This window comes from Bos indicus, chromosome 6 (assembly GCF_029378745.1).
Source record: "Bos indicus isolate NIAB-ARS_2022 breed Sahiwal x Tharparkar chromosome 6, NIAB-ARS_B.indTharparkar_mat_pri_1.0, whole genome shotgun sequence".
Lineage (NCBI taxonomy): Eukaryota > Metazoa > Chordata > Mammalia > Artiodactyla > Bovidae > Bos > Bos indicus.
This window is the reverse complement of record NC_091765.1, coordinates 97,743,865-97,766,803: the sequence shown is the minus strand read 5'-3', so window position 1 is coordinate 97,766,803 and position 22,939 is coordinate 97,743,865. Positions and strand designations below refer to the sequence as shown.

Sequence of the window (22,939 nt, the reverse complement as noted above, 5' to 3'; positions counted from 1 at the left end):
ATTGCTCTTGTTTGTTGTTCCTATTTTTGTTGTCCACTCTATCCATATTAAAAATATATCTATATCTGGAGAAAACTGTAAAGGGATACCTGCACCCAATGTTCACTGCAGCACTATTTATAATAGCCAGGACATGGAAGCAACCCAAGTGTCCATCAATGGATGAATGGATAAATATATTCAGATATATATAACTGAATATTACTCAGCCATAAAAAGAATGAAATAATGCCATTTGCAGCAACATGCATAAACCTAGAGATTATCACACTAAGTGAAGTAACCAAAGACAAATACCATATGATATCACTTAAATGTGGAGTCTAAGAAAAAAGATACAAATGAACATATTTACAAAACAGAAATAGAAAACAAATTTATGATTACTAAATGTGGATGTAGGGGCAGGGATAAATTAGGAGTTTGGGATTAACGTATATACAATACTATATATAAAAATAGATAACCAACAAAGACCTAGTATACAGCACACGGAACTATACTCAGCAATATTTCACTATACTCAAAGTACTTAATACTTTGTAGTAATTTATAAGGGACAAGAATCTGAAAGAGAATATATGTATATAACTGAATCACTGTGTTTTATACCTGAAACTAACATAACATTGTAAATCAACTGTATTTAAGTTAAAAAACAGATCTTTAAGATATAGTATATTTAAAAAATAAGCTGCAGCTGCAGTAGAGTATTAAATAATCTTATTAAGCACTTTGTGTGTGCCAGGTACTGTTTCAAGCACTTCACATTTATTAGCTCATTTAATTCCCAAACCTTTATACAAAGTAGTAATCTTATCATCTTTTATTTTCTAAATAAGAAAACTCAGACTGAGAGAAGTAAATATATTGCCCAGTGTTACACAGTCGACTCAATGGACACGAGTTTGAGCAAACTCTGGGAGACAGTGAAGGACAGGGAAGCCTGGTGTGCTGCAGCCCCTGGGGTTGCAAAGAGCTGGACGTGACTTAGCGACTGAATGACAACACAACTAGAAGGAAAACTAGGATTTAGATCAAGAGGCTCTAGAGATTAAACCTTTACCTGTTGACCTAATGATCCCAGTTTTGTGAATTTACACATATACATATAAAATTCTGGAAGGTTCACCCCAAACTGTTGAGTGCTCACCTCAAGAGTGTCTGTTTGACAGTGTAAGAAATACTTATGTTTCACTTTCTATACTTTTGTATTATCTCACCTTATTACTGAGCATTATTTTTTAAATAAAAATGATATTAAAATCCCCTATGCTTTGGCAAGTGATCACATCCACCTTAAACAGAACTCTCCTCTTGGTCACTGGACCGTGCAACTTAGGACTGACATTCTGTGAGGAGCTCACCAGTTGGATTTAGAAAAGAGGGAGCTGCTAGTTGAACTGTGTCCCCCTAAAAGCATGCTTTCAAGTCCTGATTCTGGATACCTATGAATGTGACCTTGTTTGGAAATAAGGTTTTGGTGGCGTGTGCTAAGAAATGTTAGGTAGATGCCTCTGTGGCTCACAGGTTAAAATTTTTATTAAGACACAGTCAAGATAAATGGTGAATCTTTGATTTTTCTTTTTATTTCTTTTCCCTTTTTCTCTCCTTTTAAAAATGTTTACTCTTTTTAATCTAAGCTGCTGCTGCTGCTAAGTTGCTGCAGTTGTTTCTGACTCTGTGCAACCCCATAGACGGCAGCCCACCAGGCTCCTCTGTCCCTGGGATTCTCCAGGCAGGAACACTGGAGTGGGTTGTCATTTCTGTCTCCAAGGCATGAAAGTGTAAAGTGAAAGTCAAGTCGCTCAGTCACGTCTGACTCTTAGTGACCCCATGGACTGCAGCCTACCAGGCTCCTCTGTCCACGGGATTCTCCAGGCAAGAATACTGGAGTGGGTTGCCATTTCCTTTATTCTAAGAGAATCATTTAAATTTTGTTAATATAATGTATTCATAGTCCATTCAATGTTATTTGGCACACACACACATATATATATACACACACACACATATATATAAATATTTAAAACTGCCTCAAAAATACTTTTTTCCCTGTGTGCATTTTGTTAATTACAGCATTAAAAAGTCAACAACTTTCATAAAAACTTTCTACAGATTTAAAGCTCATTGGGTTAGTTTATAAATGTTAAACAGAAATTTCTTTGATGTCAGTTGTGTTAACTGCTTAACATGTGCATATTTTCGCAGGGTAACTGGTTTTCAGGGAGCATGTTAATAATAGATTTTGGCTGTGATGAATACTGCAGAATTCTCCATAGAACAGTATGTAAATTTGATATATCTATCCTTCATTATTTTTTCAGGCATTGTGGTGGACACACGCTATAGGGACCCCCATGGAGTCACATCTTTGTAACATCCCCTCCCTTCAGTGTGATTTGCCCTTAGTGAACGGAAGAAAAGGTGATGGATGTCACTCCTGTGATTATCATATTATGTCATTCAGCAGACTGGAATGAGCGATTCCTCTGCTGGCCTTGAAGAAGCAAGCATGTGTGCTGAGGATGTCCTGGTGATAAAGAACTGCTATCAGTCTTAGGACCGAGGGTGTCCTCCAGCCAACAGCCAGCAAAAAGCTGCAGTCCTCACGCAGTTCTTAGGAAATCAATTCTGCAACAAGCTGAATGAGGCTGGAGGCAGATTCTCCCCCAGCGCTAACAGATGAGAACACAGCTGGGCTGACACACTGACGGCAGCCTGGCGAGACCCTGAGCCGAAAATCCCAGTTACACGACTCCTGACCCACAGGAACGGTGACGTAATAAATGTGTGCTGCTTGGGGCTGCTGACTCGTGGTGATTTGTTACACATAAACAGAAAATGAACTGTTTTAAAACATTTTATTATGGGGCATACTTAAAACATTTTATTATGGGGAATTCCCTGGTGGTCCAGTGGTTTGGACTCTGAGCTTCCACTGCAGGAGGCAAGGGTTTGATCCCTGGTTGGGGAACCCAGATCCCACAAGCTGCAAGGTGTGGCCAATTTTTTTTTTTTATTATGGAAAAGTTCAAACATATACAGAAAGAGTGAATTGTTTAGTGTACCCATACCTAGTTTCAGCAGTTATCAACACGTGGCCAATCTTATTTCTGTCTGTCTTACTACTGATTGAAAAGTCAAAGTGTTAGTTGCTCAGTTGCATCTGACTCTGCAACCCCAGGGACTGTAGCCCGCCAGGCTCCTCTGTTGGGATTCTCCAGGCAAGAAGACTGGAGTGGGTAGCCATTCCCTTCTCCAGGGGATCTTCTCAACTCAGGGATTGAACCCAGGTCTCCCACACTACAGGTAGGTTCTTTACTGTCTGAACCACGAGGGAAGCCCCTACTACTGACTACCCCTTCCCCAAATGTATTATTTTAAAGGAAATCCTAGGCAGTCTATTATTTTAATCTGTAAACGCTTGAGTTTGTACCTCTAAAAGCTATGGCCTTGTTTTTTTCTTAAAAACAAAACCATGGGGCTTCCCTGGTGGTTCAGAGGTTGGGAGTCTGCCTGCCAATGCAGGGGACACAGGTTCAATCCCTGGCCCAGGAAGAATCCCACATGCCACAACCGCAACTAAGCCCCTGTGCCACAACTACTGAGCCCATGCTCGAGGGCCCCTGAGCTGGAATCACTGAGCCCTCGTGTTGCAATTACTGAAGTTCGTGTGCTCTAGAGCCCGTGCTCTGCAACAAGAGAAGCCACTGCAATAAGTCCGTGCGCCACAAGGAAGAGGAGCCCCCGCACACGGCTACTAGAGAAAGCCCTTGTGCAGCAACGAAGACCCTGTGCAGCCAAAAATAAATAAATACAATTTTTTAAAAAGAATAAAATATTGCCACTTGCAGCAGCATGAATGGACTTGGAGTGCGATATGCTAAATGAAATAAGTCAGCTAGAGAAAGAGAAATCCTATATGACATCACTCATATGTGGAATTTAAAAAACATAACAAACTAGTGCATATAACATAAAAGAACCAGACTAACAGATAAAAGGCATGAACTAGTGGCTCCCGGTGGGGACAGGAAAGGCGGGAGGGGAGTTAGGTGCAGGAGATTAAGAAGTACAAATTATTAAGTACAAAATAAGCTACAAGGATATACTGTACAACACAGGAAATACAGCCAATATTTTATAATAACTATAAATGGAGTATAACCTTTAAAAATTGTGAATCACTGTTTTGTACCACAGTAATTTATACAATATTGTTCAAAATATATATTCTTATATACTTCAAGAAAAGAAAAAACTTTATAAAATGTTCAATTTTAACCATTTTAACTGTATGGTTCAGTGCATTAAGTATACTCAGATTGCTATACAACTGTCACCACCATCTATCTCCTGGATTTTTTTATTTTCCTAAACTGAAACTGTATATCCATTAAACACAATTCTTCCTGCTCCCTTCCACCCAGGCTCTGGCAACCAACCTTCTACTTTCTGTCTCTAAATCTGATACTCTATGTACCTCATGTAAGTTGAATCACACGTCATTTGCCTTCTTGTCACTGTTTTATTTCACTTATTAGGGACTTTTTTTTTTTTTTTAATATTTGGCTGTGCCATGGGGCATGTGATATCTTAGGTCCCAGACCAGGGATCGAACCCACACCTCTGCAGTGGAAGTGTGGCATCTTAATCACTGGACTGCCAGGGAAGTCCCAGGACTCCTTTTTAAAACAAATTTTATTGAAGTATAGTTGATTTACAATGTTAATTTCTGCTGAGGGCCTACTTTTAAAATATTTAATAATTTTATATGTATGTAAAATATGTACAGAATGATTGTGTAAATATTTTACAATTTTTAAAACTGCGTAAAATGTTTATGTAGTTCCAAGTCAAATTTGCAAGACAGGTTTCGTTCACAGAGGTCTAGTTTCTATTCTCATCCTCATCCCTTAGAGGCATGTTTTCAGTTTATCCTTCCCTTGTCTCTCCATCCTCCCCTTTTTCACTATAAGCAACACATATACTTGTATTTATTCCTTTTGCTTAAAATGGTTGTATATCAGGATGGTAAGTAAATAATAGTATGCCATATATATTTTCTCTCTCTTGCTTTATTTACTTACCAAGATATCGTGGATATCTTTCCTTTCCATTATAGAAAGATAAAAGTTCTTCTTAGTTCTCATTCATCTTAACAGCTCTTAAACTCCTAACTGATTTTTCAGAAGTGATACTGACATGTTTTTTTTTTTGGCCACGCTGCATGGCTTGGAGAATCATAGCTCCCTGACCAGGGACTGAATCTGGGCCCCTTGCAGTGGAGGCTGGAGTCCTACCCAGTGGACCACTGGGGAAGTCTCCCTGACAATGTTTAGGAATACAGTTAGAGGTTACATACCATATACTTTCCTAATACTTGTTGAAAATCTGCAGCAACTGCATTTGAAGGAGAAAAATGTTCTTGTGACATCAAAGGATTTTTCAGAAAAGTCTCACTAACCTGGAGAAATCAATGGAAATATTTAAACTGTGTAGATAATTTCAACCATAGAATTACAAAACAAGTGTTAATTTGAAGCAAAGTCTGGTAGAAACTTGCAATAAGAGAAAACAGAACAGTTCTAGATTTTTGGTGGCAGGGTATGTTTCTATTTTAAAGATGCAGTATAATGAAAACTGCTCGTATCTCATATCATGAGACTGCAGGTGTACCTTGATTCTTTGGTGTTGATATTTCTCGGGACTTGGGACTCACAGATGTTACCTCTGGCAGACAAGGAAAAATAGGGGGTCTATGATATTCTCTAAATAAGCGCCTTTCATTTTCTCCTCCTGCCTTACTTTCAAAATCCATTCAATGATAACAAAACAAACCCACCTAAATGTTAACCCTATAGGGTTGTTAAATGACATTTCAAAGCTTCAAGAAGGAATTCTGACAGCTGTTTGTACTTAATGCTCTATCATCCCAGAAGCAGTGGTAAAAATCATGCAGTTGAGAAATTTTGTGTTACCTGATTTTGAAAAGTTGGTAAAGTTGGGATGTTTTTCCATAATGGCAGAGAGGGGAAAAAAATTCTAGTCAGTTAAACAGCTAACAGTGTTTATCATGTAGGTGCTAACAACTGTCTAGGCATAAAGGTAGAGTGAATTACAATATTAGGCCTTATACTCCTTGATTCTATGTGGTTAAGATTTGAGTTGTGTTAAAACAAGTTGGTAAGCTAAGCAAACAAAATCTATGAATGGTTCATGAATATGACTGGAGACTATCTATTAATAAGTATAATATACTTGACTGATTTTCCATTAATATTTCTTTGTTAAAATATTTATCCTAAATTATATACTTGTGAATAAAATTGAAGATTAGTATTATTTACTTTTTAAAATAAGAAACAAGCATACTATCTGGATCACAAAATTACTAGAATAATGGTTTATTCCTAGTCTGTCTCTGAGACTGCCTTTCACAACCTTGTTCTTGTTGTTGCTTAGTTGCTCAGTTGTGTCCGACTCTTTTCAACCCCATGGACTGCAGTTATCAAATTCTGGGTAATCGTCAGTAACAGATGATAGCTATTAGAGAATGTTAATTTTGGAGAAGGCAATGGCACCCCACTCCAGTACTCTTGCCTGGAAAATCCCATGGACAGAGGAGCCTGGTAGGCTGCAGTCCATGGGGTCGCTAGGAGTCAGACACGACTGAGCGACTTCACTTTCACTTTTCTCTTTCATGCATTGGAGAAAGAAATGGCAACCCACTCCAGTGTTCTTGCCTGGAGAATCCCAGGGACGGGGAAGCCTGGTGGGCTGCCGTCTATGGGGTCGCACAGAGTCAGACACGACTGAAGCTACTTAGCAGCAGCAGCAGCAATTACCTTTTAAGAAATTTATAAAATCTCAAATATCTGCATAAGTACACACATATAATTACTCTATTTATATTTTATATTTGTTGGTAACTTTTACATAAAACATTCCCTGAAGGTAATGTAGGGCTTCCCAGGTGGCTCAGTGATAAAAGAATTTATCTGCAGTGCAGGAGATTCGGGTTTGATTTCTGGGTCTGGAAGATCCCCTGGAGAAGGAAATGCCAACCCACTCCAGTATTCTTGCCTGGAGAATTCCATGGACAAGAGGAGCCTGGTGGGCTACAGCAGATGGGGTTGAAAAAGAGTCAGATACGACTTAGTGACTAAAACAACAACAAAGGTAGTATGAATGATTAAAAAATTTTTTTTAACTCTTGTAATTGATTCACATTTTCTGCCAGAAGTATCTTACATGTGTTTGAAAATTAAATACATATGCTACTGAGAATGGAGAAGGCAATGGCACCCCACTCCAGTACTCTTGCCTGGAAAATCCCATGGACAGAGGAGCCTGGTAGTCTGCAGTCCATGGGGTCGCTAAGAGTAGGACATGACTGAGCGACTTCACTTTCACTTTTCACTTTCATGCATTGGAGAAGGAAATGGCAACCCACTCCAGTGTTCTTGCCTGGAGAATCCCATGGACGGGGAGCCTGGTGGACTGCCATCTATGGGGTCTCAGAGAGTCAGACACGACTGAAGTGACTTAGCAGCAGCAGCAGCTACTAAGAAAGCATACTAAATATTATTGATACTAAAGCTTAAGTTTTTCTACTTTGAAAGGACAAAAGAAATATAAAGAGAGATTCTGATAGATCTGGGTTGATTGTCTTTGCAGATCTTGCTTTAGAGTGGGGGGACGTGTGGAGGCAGGAGATAGGTGAAGGGTGAGGGTGAGAAATCTCTGAAGGTCATTAATGGCTCTGCTATATGGACAGATGGCTGATCTGCTCTTGGCTAGGGACATTACTACTAATAAACTATAAATCAGACCTCATAATTTCAGTAATTGAAAAAGTCAAAGTAGTATAAGAAATTACTTACATTTTTAAGAAATGCAGATGGTGTTAAAATATCTAAGGCATTGTCTGAGGCACAAAGGTAAGTGATTCCGTCAATAAAGAGAGTATGGTAGACAAAGCTTTGAAAAGAATACATTCATTTACATATAATATTAAAGAAATTAAGTACTGATACAGAGAATTGAATTTTGTTTTCAAGCTTTCATTAATAGTATAAAAACTATGTAGGTAACTTTTTATAATCAAAATAATTAGAAAATCTTTCATACATATGAAGAATTAAATTATGTTAGATAAAAACTCTAAAATGTGAATATCTATTTAACATTGCATCAAGGAAAACAAATTACAACAGGGAAAAGTCTAATAATCTGATCATATATATGTATATTTGACATGCCTTTGATGGAAGTCACTCACATTCCAAGGTTACATCTAGACTGTGATCAAACAGAAAATTCTATTTGTTCACTGACTTTTAGTATTCTTATATTTTTAGGTAGACATACTTAATTTTGGCAGTTCTTGGCTTTCTATCATGACAGATTAGAATTTAAAAGTCATAAACTGCAAAGATCAAATATTCTGGAGAACATGAGTTGAGGGGGGAATTAAACTTCCCCATAGTAATCCAAAGTGTACCTTTTTTAGACCACTTAGTTTCTAAGTACCTTTTGTACCTTCTCAGACATTTTAGGAGGATATAAGATTTTGGAGAGTGTCACCATCTTTACTGCCCAGCAATCCAGAAAATTTAGGGATATAGGAAGCAAAATAGTTGCTTGGTGCATAGGCTTTAATCTAGTGATTTTTGAACACTCTATATCCAAATGGTTATATAGGCAACAGACATGTTCAAATGTTAAACTGGATATATATGAGAATGAGGAATCTCAAAACATGTAGAAAAGATAATCCCAGAGGTAGAAAATTTAAAATATGCACCCTTTCAAAACAAATCCTTCATATCATATCATGAATACAATATACTACAAATATTTTTAATGATGGTATTAGTTGACATGCATAATATCCATTAGGGCTTCCCAGGTGGCTCAGTGGTAAAGAATCCGCCTGCCAAGCAGGAGATATGGGTTTGATCCCTGGGTCAGGAAAATCCCCTGCAGAAGGAAATGGCAACTCTCTCCAGTATTCTTGCCTGGAGAATTCCATGGACAGAGAAGCCTGGTAGTCCATGGGGTCACAAAGAGTCAGACATGACTTAGTGACTTAAAAAATATTTATTTTTATTTTTAAATTGGGGAGAGTCTTTATAGGAAAAGAGTTTCTAATTCTATCATCTCTTCAAAAGTTGAATATGTGATTTGAAGTAAATTGATACTGGATGTGATTCTAAATTTATGTTTAGTATGCTTAGTGAATAACATTCAGAAATGTCCTTAAATATTAAAAAAACTTGAATATGTGATGTCTAGGATATACTGTTTGGAGAAGGCAATGGCACCCCACTCCAGTACTCTTGCCTGGAAAATCCCAAGGATGGAGGAGCCTGGTGGGCTGCTGTCCATGGGGTTGGCGCTAAGAGTCAGACACAACTGAGCGACTTCACTTTCACTTTTCACTTTCATGCATTGGAGAAGGAAATGGAAACCCACTCCAGTGTTCTTACCTGGAGAATCCCAGGGACAGGGGAGCCTGTTGGGCTACTGTCTATGGGGTCACATAGAGTTGGACACGACTGAAGCGACTTAGCAGCAGCAGGATATACTGTTAGCTGACAAATGCAAGGCGGAGAAAAGTGCTTATGATGTACTACCATTTATCTGTCATTTTCGTATGCTACCATAAAGGAAATACATAAGAAAAAAAAGAAAATGATAAACTAAAAACTTGGTCAAAATAGTTACCTACATAGAGGGAGAATAGTATGAAGAAAGGAACAAAAATGAGACTTCTTGAAGGAAACTCGTTTTGTAGATTTGACTTTGGAGCCGTACAAATGTTTTACATAATGATAAAATGTCATTAAATCAAACTTTAAGAGTGCAACCCTTAAAAATAAAAAACAAAAAGGAAAAAAAAAATCTAACTTGATGTCAAGTAACCCCAGCAAGAGATGGTGGTGGAGGCAGTCAGATTGTGGATATATTTGGAAGGGAAAGACAACAGGAGTTGCTGATGGGTTAGATTTGGAAGTAAAAGAGATAAAAATCAAGGATCATAGAAGTTTTAGACCTGAGGAATTGGAGAGGTGATGTGGGGACAACTTCAAGAGGAGGCTTGACTTTGAACCTAAGTTGGAGATGTCCATTAGACATCCTCTAGAGATATGGAATGAATGGTTAGGTATACAAGTCTGGAGACCAGGGAAGAGGTCCTCAAAAGATTCAAATTAGAATGTTTGATATAGGTAAGCAAATGGAGGAGAGAATCCCTTTTTCACATCATTCCAGCTAGCAAGTAAAACAAAACTAGAATATTACTATTTTGCAACCCCCAATAAATTAATGGCTCTAGGGTATAGGCCATGAATATCAATGGGTGCTATATGCCAAAAGGCAGAATGATGCACCCGCAGATCAAAAACTGATGAAAAACCTACAGTCTTGCCAAAGGGATCAAGTCACTGGATCCAACTGCTTTGATCAGGATGAACTTAATTTTGAATATGCAATCAGCAAAACCAGACTGCGGGAAACTCTGTAGGTTCTTCAACAATAAATTGTAAGGAAAGGAAAGGCATGTAAGGGCAATATGTGGATTAAAGAGACTTAAAAGACACCAAACTAAAAAATGGGCGGGACTGGGCTCTTTTGCCTGAAGATGCATATTCAGGTGCTCAGGTGATGAAGAAATAGGATAAGTGACTGCTGCAGAAGTTGGAATGGTTGTTGATTTGGGGGAGAGGGAGGAAGTTGTGAATGGGGTATCATGGTGGGGAGTTTTTGGGTAGTTGGCAGAGATCTATTCTTTGGCTTAGCTGGTAGTTGCAGCTGGTTGCTGGGAGTGAGTCCTTTGAGAAACTTCATAAAACTGTGCATTCATTTAATGTGTCTTTACATTAAGTGTAAGCTAAAACAAACCTCCTCTTTAAAAAACAATGATGAGTCTAAAAAAAAAAAAAAGAAATTGGGCTTCCTTGGTGGCTCAGATGGTAAAGAGCCTTCCACCTGTAATGCGGGAGACCTGGTTTTGATTCCTGGGTTGGGAAGATCCCCTGGAGAAGGGAATGGCTACCCACTCCAGTATTCTGGCCTGAAGAATTACATGGACAGAGGAACCTGGCAGGCTACAGTCCACGGGGTCACAAAGAGTCAGATACAACTGAGTGATTTTCACTTTCACTATTCCCCACTTGTTCTTTTACTAGCAAAATATTTACTTGGGACAATACATGGTTTAAGCCACATCATATAATGTCTCAAGTAAAGTAGAATGATCTTATTAAAGATATTTTAAAGTGGAAATTGCCCTTTTTATTAACGAAATATTTTGGTATACCAAAAAAGGTACAGAGAATAAGATAAGAACATTTGTAGCCCTACTGTTCAGTCAAAGTGTTACAGATACAATTAATGTCCCCCATATACTGTTCCTCAATTTCTTCTCCCTTCTCTTTGTAGAGGTAACCACTTTCTTGAATTTAATGTCATCCTTACCATTCATAATTTTATACCTTCATTTCTGGGGATTCAGTCGAGAGTCTGTGTGATAAGTATTTCCCCCCATGTCATTATCATTATAATTATCAGTTTGTGGTGGTTGTTGTTTAGTCAGTAGTTCAAAAGAGTTGAACCCCATGGACTGGCCGTCAGGCTCCTCTGTCCATGGGATTTCCAAGGCAAGAATATTGGAGTGGGTTGCCATTTCCTTCTCCAGGGGATCTTCTTGACCCGGGGATTGAACCTGCATCTCCTGCATTGGCAGGTGGATTCTTTATCACTGAGCCACCAGGGGAACCCAGCCCAATTATCAGCTGGTAATGATTAAAAAGTAGACTTTATTAGAATATAACTTACCTTCCCATTTGAATCATGGTCTTTGGTTCAGCTCTAAGAAGTACTAGCTTAAGCACTGCTGCTGCTGCTTCCTAAAAAAAAAATTGTTAGCATTTACATAGAATATTGTAGTGCCATTCATTATTCATCTCCTTAATTTACGAATGTTCTTTTTATTAAGGAACAACTGTTTACTAGGAGAACTGATGGGTAGTTATTCATAATGCATGGTAAGAGACAAGTTATCATGAAATAGGCATATGAATCTAAAGGAATATACTAAAATTACACCCCTGGTTTGGGAAGATCCCCTGGAGAAGGGAATGGCAACCCACTTCAGTACTCTTACCTGGAGAATTCCATATACAGAGGAGCCTGGTGGGCTACAGTCCATGGGGTCCCAAAGAGGTGGACATGACTGAGCAACTGACATTACTACTACTAAATATACATATATTTTGTTTTTATACATATAAGTGTGCAGATATAAGATGCACTAATTAGTCATTTTTATAACACATTATTAACATGACTGGTTATTGTTAATATAGTCAACAAAAGAGTCTGAAATGCAGTACTTGGGTGCAGTCTCAAAAACGACAGAATGATCTCTGTTCATTTCCAAGGCAAACCATTCAATATCACAGTAAACCAAGCCTATGCCCCAACCAATAATGCTGAAGAAGCTGAAGTTGAACAATTCTATGAAGACCTACAAGACCTTCTAGAACTAACACCCCCAAAATATGTCCTTTTCATTATAGGGGACTGAAATGCAAAAGTAGGAAGTCAAGACATAGGTGGAGTAACAGGCAAATTTGGCCTTGGAGTACAGAATGAAGCAGGGCAAAGGCTAAGAGAGTTTTGCCAAGAGAATGCACTGGTCATAGCAAACACCCTCTTCCAACAACACAAGAGAAGACTCTACACATGGACATCACAAGATGGTCAATACCTAAATCAGATTGATTATATTGTTTGCAGCCAAAGATGGAGAAGCTGTATACAGTCAGCAAAAACAAGACCAGGAGCTGACTGTGGCTCAGATCATGAACTCCTTATTGCCAAATTCAGACTTAAATTGAAGAAAATAGGGAAAACCACTAGACCATTCAAGTATGACCTAAATCAAATCCCTTATGACTATACAGTGGAAGTGACAAATAGATTCAAGGGATTAGATCTGATAGAGTGCCTGATGAACTATGGACAGAGGTTCATGACATTATACAGAAGCAGTGATCGAGACCATCCCCAAGAAAAAGAAATGCAAAAAGGCAAAATGGTTGTCTGAGGAGGCCTTACAAACAGCTATGAAAAGAAGAGAAGTGAAAGGCAAAGGAGAAAAGGAAAGATATACCCATTTGAATGCAGAGTTCCAAAGAATAGCAAGGAGAGAGAAGAAAGCCTTCCTCAGTGATCAATGAAAAGAAATAGAGGAAAACAACAGAATGGGAAAGACTAGAGAGCTCTTCAAGAAAATTAGAGATACCAAGGGAACATTTCATACAAAGATGGGCTCAATAAAGGACAGAAGTGGTATGGACCTAACAGAAGCAGAAGGTATTAAGAAGAGGTGGCAAGAACACACAGAAGAACTGTACAAAAAGATCTTCACGACCAAGGTAACCAAATGGTGTGATCACTCATGAAGAGCCAGACATCCTGGAATGTAAAGTCAAGTGGGCCTTAGGAAGCATCACTACAAACAAAGCTAGTGGAGGTGATGGAATTCTAGTTGAGGTATTTCAAATCTTAAAAGATGATGCTGACAATATGTCAGCAAATCTGGAAAACTCAGCAGTGGCCACAGGACGGAAAAGGTCAGTTTTCATTCCAATCCCAAAGAAAGGCAATGCCAAAGAATGTTCAAACTACCGCACAGTTGCACTCATCTCACATACTAGCAAAGTAATTCTCAAAGTTCTCAACTATGAACTTCTAGATATTCAAGATGGATTTAGAAAAGGCAGAGGGATCAGAGATCAAATGGCCAATATCCGTTGGATCATTGAAAAAGCAAGAGAGCTCCAGAGAAACATCTACTTCTGCTTTATTGACTATACCAAAGCCTTTGACTGTGTAAATCACAACAACCTGTGGAAAATTCTTCAAGAGATGGGAATACCAGACCAGCTGACCTGCCTCCTGAGAAATCTGTATCCAGGTCAAGAAGCAACAGTTAGAACTTAACATAGAACAATAGACTGCTTCCAAACTGGGAAAGGAGTATGTCAAGGCTGTATATTGTCACCTTGCTTATTTAACTTATATGCAGACTTCATCATGAGAAATGCTGGATTGGATCAAGCACAAGCTGGAATCAAGACTGCTGGGAGAAATAGCAATAACCTCAGATATGCAGATGACACCACCCTTATGGCAGAAAACGAAGAAAAACTAAAGAGCTTCTTGAGGAAAGTGAAAGAGGAGAGTGAAAAAGTTGACTTAAAACTCAACCTTCAGAAAACTAAGTGGCATCTGGTCCCATTACTTCATGGCAAATAGATGGGGAAACAGTGGAAACAGTGAGAGACTTTATATTTTGGGGCTTCAAAACCACCGCAGATGGTGACTGCAGCCATGAAATTAAAACACGCTTGCTCCTTGGAAGAAAGGCTATGACCAATCTAGACAGTATATTAAAAAGCAGAGACATTACTTTGCCGACAAAAGTCCATCTAGCCAAAGCAATGGTTTTTCCAGTAGTCATGTATGGATGTGAGAGTTGGACTAAAAAGAAAGCTGAGTGCCAAAGAATTGATGCTTTTGAACTGCGGTGTTGGATAAGACTCTTGAGAGTCCCTTAAACTCCAAGGAAAGCCAACCAGTCCATCCTCAAGCAAATCATCCTGAATATTCATTGGAAGGACTGATGCTGAAGCTGAAACTGCAATCCTTTGGCCACCTGATGTGAAAAACTGACTCCTTGGAAAAGACCCTGATGCTGGGAAAGACTGAAGATGGGAGGAAAAGGGGATGACAGGATGAGATGGTTGGATGGCATCACCAATTCAATGGACATGAGTTTAAGCAAATTCAGGGAGTTGGTGATGGACAGGGAGGCCTGGTGTGCTGCACTCCATGGAGTCACAAAAAGTTGGACATGAGTTAGCAACTGAACTGAATATGACTGGGGATTGGAGTATCTAATCAAACATCTTTTCAGTGACCTCCGTGAAGCTATATGTAAAATGTTAATTGACTAAAAGAATTCAGCTTTTAGTTTCTGATAAACTATGCAGTCTTCTTTTTTTTGATTAAGATAAAAATTGTATTCATTATTATTCACTGATGTATTTGTGTAAAAAATAATTGTTAAGATTTCTTCTACCTGTTTATTATAAGGCTCATTCTTTGGGGAAAATTTGCAAGGTATTATGATTATTCAGGGAGGAGGGCATGGCAACCCACTCCAGCATTCTTGCCTGGAGAATCCCATGAAGAGAGAAGGCTGGTGGGCTACATTCCATGGGGTTGCAAAGACTCAGATACGACTGAAGAGACTTAGCAAGCAAGCACACACATGATTATCCAGAATACCTTAACTATATCGAATTATATGGAATCCCATTAATTGACTTTAGAAGCATGAAAGGAACCTGAAAATGACATAAGAAGACTTGAATAGGCATGCTCCCGATTAACTTTTCCATTTGCAGAAAATGGTGCTTGAAAGAAAAACTTTTTGGGAGAGAAGAGCTTATTATTAATGAGTTGGGAGAAAGTAAAACTTGAAATTCTTGGTATTACCTGAAAAATCCAAGTGTATTCTGTAGAAAATGATTTCCTAAGAAACATTAAAGGAATTAAGAGAATACATAATCTTTCAGTTACTCTGTTCTCAACACTGGAACATATTCCCCTAGCTTTTCCAAAGTGCCTCTTTTAGAGTACGCAAACTACAAAATCAGAAAAATCTGAAACAAAGCAAGTGGCGACGTAAGGTAGTAAAATAACTGACACACGAGGCACTAGTGCTGTTTCTGGGATTGACGTGCTCACAGTGTAAGAAGATGACTTGTCTGGGTCTGCTTCCATGCATGAAGAATGAAGGGACTGGGCAAGATGAGCTCTACAAGAAACAGAGACACAAACAGAGAGAGCAAACGTATGGACACCTAGTGGGAAAAGGGTGGTGGTGGGATGAATTGGGAGATTGGGACTGACATATATACATTACTATGTATAAAATGGGCTTCCAAGGTGGCGCAGTGGTAAAGAATCCACCGGCCAACACAGGAGACGCAGGAGACGTGGGTTTGATCCCTGGGTCAAGAAGATCCCCTGGAGAAGGAAATGGCAATCTACTCCAATGTTCTTGCATGAAAAAATTCCATGGACAGAGGAGCCTGGCAGGCTACAGTCCATGGGGTTGCAAAGCTCTAGTGTTCTTGGGCTTCACTGGTGACTGAGAGGGTAAAGAATCTGCCTGCAATGCGGGAGATCTGGGTTCAATCTCTGGGTTGGGAACATCCCCTGGAGGAGGGCATGGCAAGTATTCTTGCCTGGAGGATCCCCATGGACAGAGGAACCTGGTGGGCTATAGTCCATGGGGTCGCAAAGAGTCGGACACGACTGAGTGACTAAGTACTGGAATGAGAACCTACTGTATGGCACAGGGAACTCGACTCAGCACTCTGTGGTGACCTAAATGGACGGGAAGGAAATCTGCAAAAGGGGATATGTACACGCATGGGCTTCCCAGGTGGCGCCAGTGGTAAAGAGCCTGCCTGCCAATGCAGGAGGCTAAGAGACAGGTTTGGTCCCTGGGTCGGAAAGATCCCCTGGAGAAGGAAATGGCAACTCACTCCAGTATTCCTGCCTGGAGAATCCCATGGACAGCAGAGCCTGGGGAGCTGCAGTTTATGGGTTCGCACAGAATCGGACACAACTGAAGCAACTTAGCACGTACGCACTTATGTATACATATAGCTAATTCACTTTGCTGTACAGTAGAAGCTATTAATGTGCTGTGTGCTCAGTCGTGTCCAACTCTTTGCATCCCATGGACTGCAGCCCACCAGGCTCCTCTGTCCATGGAATTCTCCAGGCAAGAATAGTGGAGTAGGTTGCCATTTCCTTTGCCAAGAAGCTATTAATAACACAACATTATTGTTGTGTGGTGGCCAGGATGGGAGGGGACTTTGAGGGAAAATGGATACGTGTGGTATACATGGCTGGGTACTTTTGTTGCTCACTTGAAACTGTCACAATACTGTTTGTTAATCGGTAATCCCCCAGTTCAAAGGAAAAGTTAAAAAAAGAAACTAACACAACATTATAAAGCAATAGTACTCCATTAAAAATTAAAACAAAACAAAAAGATCATCTCTACAGTCCTGTCCAGCTCTATTTGATTTCATGATTACGCTTTGGTTGGTACTAGTATTTTCTAATGAGTATAACACATTTGTGACATCAATATTTAGCACTGAAGGAATATATGACAGAACTGTGCCATAAAGTGCCTTCTTCTCCCTGGTCAGCCTTCCACACAGCAGTCGTTTCAGACCTTTAATCCTGTCCTCCACTACCTTCCACTCTCTTATCTCTCTGCATGCTTCATACAGAGAGTCCATTGGGCTTATAAACTCCTTCAACCTTCTGACCCTGTGTCTTCATAACTAATCAAATGGTTATTGAGAATCTACTATGTCTAGGCATCACACACTATAAGGGCAGAGATGAAAACAGTCCCTGTCCTGAAGAAGTACAATGGCAGAGACCGATAAGTAAAAGAAGATTCCAGTTCAGCCTGGCAAGTAGTTTGTTAAAGGGATGTAAATTAGCCTGGGCATTGAGGAAGCTTCGAGGAGGAATGCAGAAACATCTCAAAGCACAGAAGAGGTGATACTGCTAAAAAATGGAGACAAGTGGGTTCTAGGGAGTGGGGACAGGGGATGTGAATGGAGACCTTGGTCAGACTGGAGAGCGGTGTGAAGTTCAGGGTGGGTGGGACACCCGGGGGGTGCAGAAGAGGAGATAGTCATGGAGAAGCCCTACCAGGAGGGCCGTGAATGCCAGTCTGAGGACAGTGAACTTTATGATGAAAGTAATCAGTTGCCACCTGATGATTTGAAGCAAGGGAGTGACATGATCATATTTGCTTTTAGGAACAGTCTCCTGAGTAGCAATGTGGAGGCTGGTTTTGAGAGGAACAAGGCTGAAGTCTGGGAGATGAGTTAGGGGGCATTTTCAATGACCCTGATGAGAAGTAATGAGGGCCATGATGAGATGTGGTTCTGACACAAGGAGGCAGATTCGAGATATACTCACAAGACGGAAATGATAGAACTTGGCAGCAAAGAACAGATGTGAGGGTTATAGAAGAGGGAAAAATGGAAAGTGACTCCCAGTTTCCAGCTTGAATGGTTTGGCAGAGCTGTCCAGCAACATTAAAAATACAGGAGGAGGAATCTGCTAGGAAAGAATGAATTTAGTGCTGGACATCACACGCTTGAACCTCTATTAGACAATCTGACGGTGCAGAGAGGTGAATACTTTGGAAGTGGATTTGGCAGTGATCAAAGCAAAAGTAATCCAAGAGTGTGAATGAATGTGTCAAGTAAAAAAGAGGACTGAAGTTAGAACCCTGAGGAACACAGCATTTAAGGGACTGGCACAGAGACAAGCCTCAGAAGGAGACTTACGTTCCATGTCTACATCCACACCCCTCCTTTCCCCAAGAGAAAGACTGCATTCCTCTAATCCAAGGCTCACTTCTCTACTGCCACATTGGATTCCAACCCTTCGTGCTCCTTCAGGTCTTATTCTCTCAATAACTGCCCTCTCCACAAAAATTTGCACCTCTTCTCTCCATTAGCCTACAAACATGTGAAAGCTCTCCCTATATTAACAAATGAAGCCTTTCCTGGACCAAGCTTCTTCTAGCTGTTGGCCTCTCTCATTCCCTCTCTAAATTCTTGAAAGAACAGTCTAACTGCATTCTCCCTGCTTCCATCTCCCATTCACTTGTTGTTGTTCAGCTGCTAAGTCTTGCCTGGCTCTTTGCAACCCCATAGAGTGCAGCACGCCAGGCTTCCCTGTCCTTCACTGTTTCCCAGAGTTTGCTCAAACTCATGTCCATTGAGTTGGTGATGCCATCCAATCATTTCATCCTTGGTCTCCTCCCACCCTCAATCATTCCCAGCATCAAGGTCTTTTCCAGTGAGTTGGCTCTTCGCATCAGATGGCCAAAGTGTTGGAGTTTCAACTTCAGCATCAATCCTTCCAATGAATATTCAGGACTAATTTCCTTTAGGATTGACTGATTTGATCTCCTTGCTGTCCAAGGGACTCTTGAGAGTCTTCTCCAGAGCCACAATTAGAAGCATCAATTCTTCAGCCCTCAGCCTTCTTTATGGTCCAACTCTTACGTCTATACATGACTCCTGGAAAAACCATAGCTTTGACTTTATGTCAGCAAACTGATGTCTCTGCTTTTTAATACGCTGTCATAACTTTTCTTCCAAGAGGCAAATGTCTTTTAATTTCATGGCTGCAGTTACCATCTGCAGTGATTTTGGAGCCCAAGAAAATAAAACCTGTCACTGTTTCTGCTTTTCCCCCGACTTGGCCTAAAGCAATGTCTTCTTCCTCCACCTCTACCACTATCAGTAAGATCACTTATCATCTCCTAACTGTCCAAGTTGGCTCTTATTCAACTTCTCTGGGGCACAAAACATTCTTGTAACTTTTTTCTCTTGGCTTTCAGAATATCATTGCTCCTGTTTGGTGACCCACCTCTCTATTCTATTGAATTTTTTTAAATTACATTTATATTTATTGAATTATTTATTTGCCCATGTTGGGTCTTAGTTGTGACATGCAGGATCTAGTTCCCTGATCAGGGATCGAACTCCGGCCTCCTGCATTGGGAACATGGGAGTCTTAGCCACTGGACCAGGAGGGAAGTCTCTCTATTCTATTCTTAATAGTGTCCAGCCTTCTGGTGCTATTCTCTTCTCACTCTCTTTCCTTTTCTTGGGCAGTCTTACCCACTTCTACCATCTTTAAGTGTTATCTTTGACCTGTTGGACATGTTTACAACTTAAATCTTTTGGGAATAAGATGGAGGAATAAATACACAAACAGATGGACTGTTTCCAAATGGCCACAAAATTCTACTTGTCCCAACTTGTACTCTCCTCCCTGCAGTCCCTCTCCTAACTCCTTCTCCCACAATCCTCTTCCTCCATCTGTAGCTGCCCTCTTGTTTCATACCACTTAAGAAAACAAATGGAGAAACTATACACCTTAAACTTACACAGTGTTGTATGTCAATTATATCTCAATAAAGCTGTGGGTAAAAAGATTAAAAAAAAAAAAAAGGAAACAACAAAAACCCTGAAGACTTCCCTGATGGTCTAGTTGCTAAAACTTCGAGCTCCCAATGCAGCCGGCCCAGGTTCCATCCCTGGTCAGGGAACTAGATCCCTCATGCCTCAGCTAAGACCCAGCGTAGCCAAAAAAATAAACAAATATTAAACAAACAAACCCTGAGATTCCTCCTAAGCATGGCCCTGTTTTCTGTCCTACATATACTACCAGTCATTAACTCCTGAGGACTAGTTGGCAAAGTCTGTTTAGTATCTGTCCATTCCTTTCCTTCTGCACTGTCTTTGCCTTAGCTCAGGCTCTTTGATCGTCTGGATAAACTATAAAAACACCATCCCAACTGTCTCTCTTTCCTCTAAACCACCTTCTATGTTGTAACCATACCAAATTTCCCAGAAAATGGATCAGATATTGTCATTTCTCTATTTATAAATCTTGACCTGCTCCCTGGTATCTCTAGGATAAGAGAACCAACTTAATGTAGGACCTTTCATTAACTAGTCTCTGTTCACTTTTCTGACCTTGTCGTTAGCCCCTCATATATTGCGACGCTGCGCTCAAGCCACACCTGAGGTTCTTGAGGTTTCCCCAAGCCCACCATGCTGCTCCAGGCTACGGCGAACTCTTGGAATGCTTTTAAGCCAAGTACCCCACCATCATCTCTTTGGTTGCCAAGCAGTCATCCATCCCGAGTGCTACCGTAGCAATCTCTCTCTACGTCCATTGAAATACTTATTACACACTGCAGGAGGACTGAATGCAGCCCTTGGGTATAAAAGGACAGCTCCAGGGGCGGTTTTCATTGTTGTATTGTTCCCTTACACCATGACTCTGGGATTTTGCAACTAAACCATGTTCATAAACGTGTGTTGAACTGCAGGCCATTTCTCCGCGGGGGAGAGAAAATCTTTAAGGGGTCTCCGGAATTAAACGTGACAGCCAAGTCACCTTCAAGTACGTCGCATGCAGCACCAACACTAACCCCTGGGCGGCGCACTTGCGGCTCGGCCGCCGGAGAGTGTGAGTGGCTCCCGCCAGGGATTCACAGCTCACCAGCCAGGCCGTTCACGGGGGCGGGGCCACACGCCCCTCAGCCCGGTCGGGACCGCCCTTGAGCGGGTCCGGTGGGCGCCACCCTCGAAAGGTGGAATCTGAGAAGGCCGAAGGCTGAGGAGCCGACGGAGGGGTACCTGATAAGACCCGCCGGTTAGGGCCAGCTCCGCTAGGACCGCTCGGCCATTTGCAATGCAGCTGTAGGTGATCGTCATACTGGGCGAGCTAATGAAGGAAGAGCTCCCGCCACATCTAACCGCCCGCAACAGTCTCGGGGCGGTGACTGGGGCGGGGCTTCGTGAGAGGACGATGTCTGCGCAGGCGCGAGGGCCGGTTGATTGGCAGGCAGGGAGGCGGGGCCATCTCTTGCCTGGGCTGAAACAGATGAAACCGGGCGAGGTCTCTGAAAAAACTGGGTTTGGGTGAGTGAAGCCTTTCTTCGTAGTCATTCTTAAACTCATTTAAGAGCCAGTTACTTCGCAGTGTTTACGTACATATGATTCATTCACAATCTAGGACATATGAAATATCGACCTTGATTTAAAAGGAAATTCATTCATGAATTCAACAAGCACTTTTTGAACTCCCACTGTGCGCTCCCTAAGTACTTAGATGAACAGATATGCAGAAGTACGTTCCAGACCCTGATTTTGAGGAGTTCATGTTCTAGTAGTGGTCAAAGAGGCAGGCAAATGCCAATCTCAAGTGGTGGATGTGCGATCTGACAGAAAGATAAACTGATCACACATGCTGGAGTGGACGCAGCTAATCCTCTTTGGGAGAGGGAGCAAAGATTTTGAAGTCACTGTCCCATTGGGGAGGATGGGTTGGGGTTCTCTTAAGTGGGGAAGAAAGGTAGGACAGTCTAAGCAGAGGGAACAGCTCTGTGAAGGCTTGGAAGAAGGCAAGTGGGTGTAGGGAATGGATGTGAGTGTGTGTCAGAGGGAAGGTGTGTGGTGGAGTGGGTAGGACTTGAGAGTGGGAGGAGTGGTGGAATGACTTGTTATTCTAGACATAGAGTTTCTTGACAAGAATATTTTAAAGTATAAACTTCAGATGAGCTTAGGTATTTTCATTAGCAAGGTGTTGTGGTAGAGTGAAATATAGGCATTGCCATTTACTCTGTGCCTTTATTGTAACTTAGCCTTCCTGAGACTCAGTTTGCTAATCTGTAAAACAGGGATAATTGTCAAGTTTAAATTAAGTAATTGTGCGGAATACTCAGCACACCATAGATATGTAGTTGCAATCTTTAGTATGATAAACACATTAATTACTGAGAATTACTGTCTTGCTTCTGATGGTATAACTTTAAAGGAAAAACAGTCGATCCCTCGCTGGACTTGAAGACAGGTAGTCGATTGAATTTATTTTAACCCAGTGCAATCAAATGGGATTTGACAAGCAAGCAGCAAAACTGGTCTGGACTGTAACTATTAAAAAATGGCTTGTTGAATCCTTTATCCTTTTGTATAAAGGAAATCTTGAATCAATGTGTCTTACCAGCTTAGAGATAATGTCTTGTGTTATAGGTGGGATGCCTGAATCACGAGCACTTACATGTGGGAAAAAGAAATATGTTAATTCTGAGGTGATACATTGGTATATTCTTGCTTACTGTAAAAATAAGCTTAATAAGCTTGGCCACACTGCCTTGCTTCTTCTGTTTAGTAAATGGTGGTGCTGAAAGTGACTGGGCAATGAATCCTGAGCTGTAGTA

The 22,939-nt window shown here is 40.7% G+C and overlaps 1 protein-coding gene across 1 annotated transcript in view; it reads right to left on the bottom strand.

Moving 5' to 3' along the window:
* Window positions 1-21,522, bottom strand: part of LOC139183662 (uncharacterized) — a 41,239-nt gene extending 19,717 nt beyond the window's left edge. The window contains exons 1-4 of the mRNA XM_070791657.1: window positions 21,357-21,522; window positions 11,848-11,918; window positions 7,890-7,986; window positions 5,369-5,470 (exon numbers count right to left, since the gene is read on the bottom strand). Coding sequence (XP_070647758.1) covers window positions 5,369-5,470; window positions 7,890-7,986; window positions 11,848-11,918; window positions 21,357-21,434 — 348 coding nt within the window. The 5' untranslated portion in view covers window positions 21,435-21,522. The remainder of the gene's footprint in view (window positions 1-5,368; window positions 5,471-7,889; window positions 7,987-11,847; window positions 11,919-21,356) is intronic.
* Window positions 21,523-22,939: the final 1,417 nt, after the last annotated feature.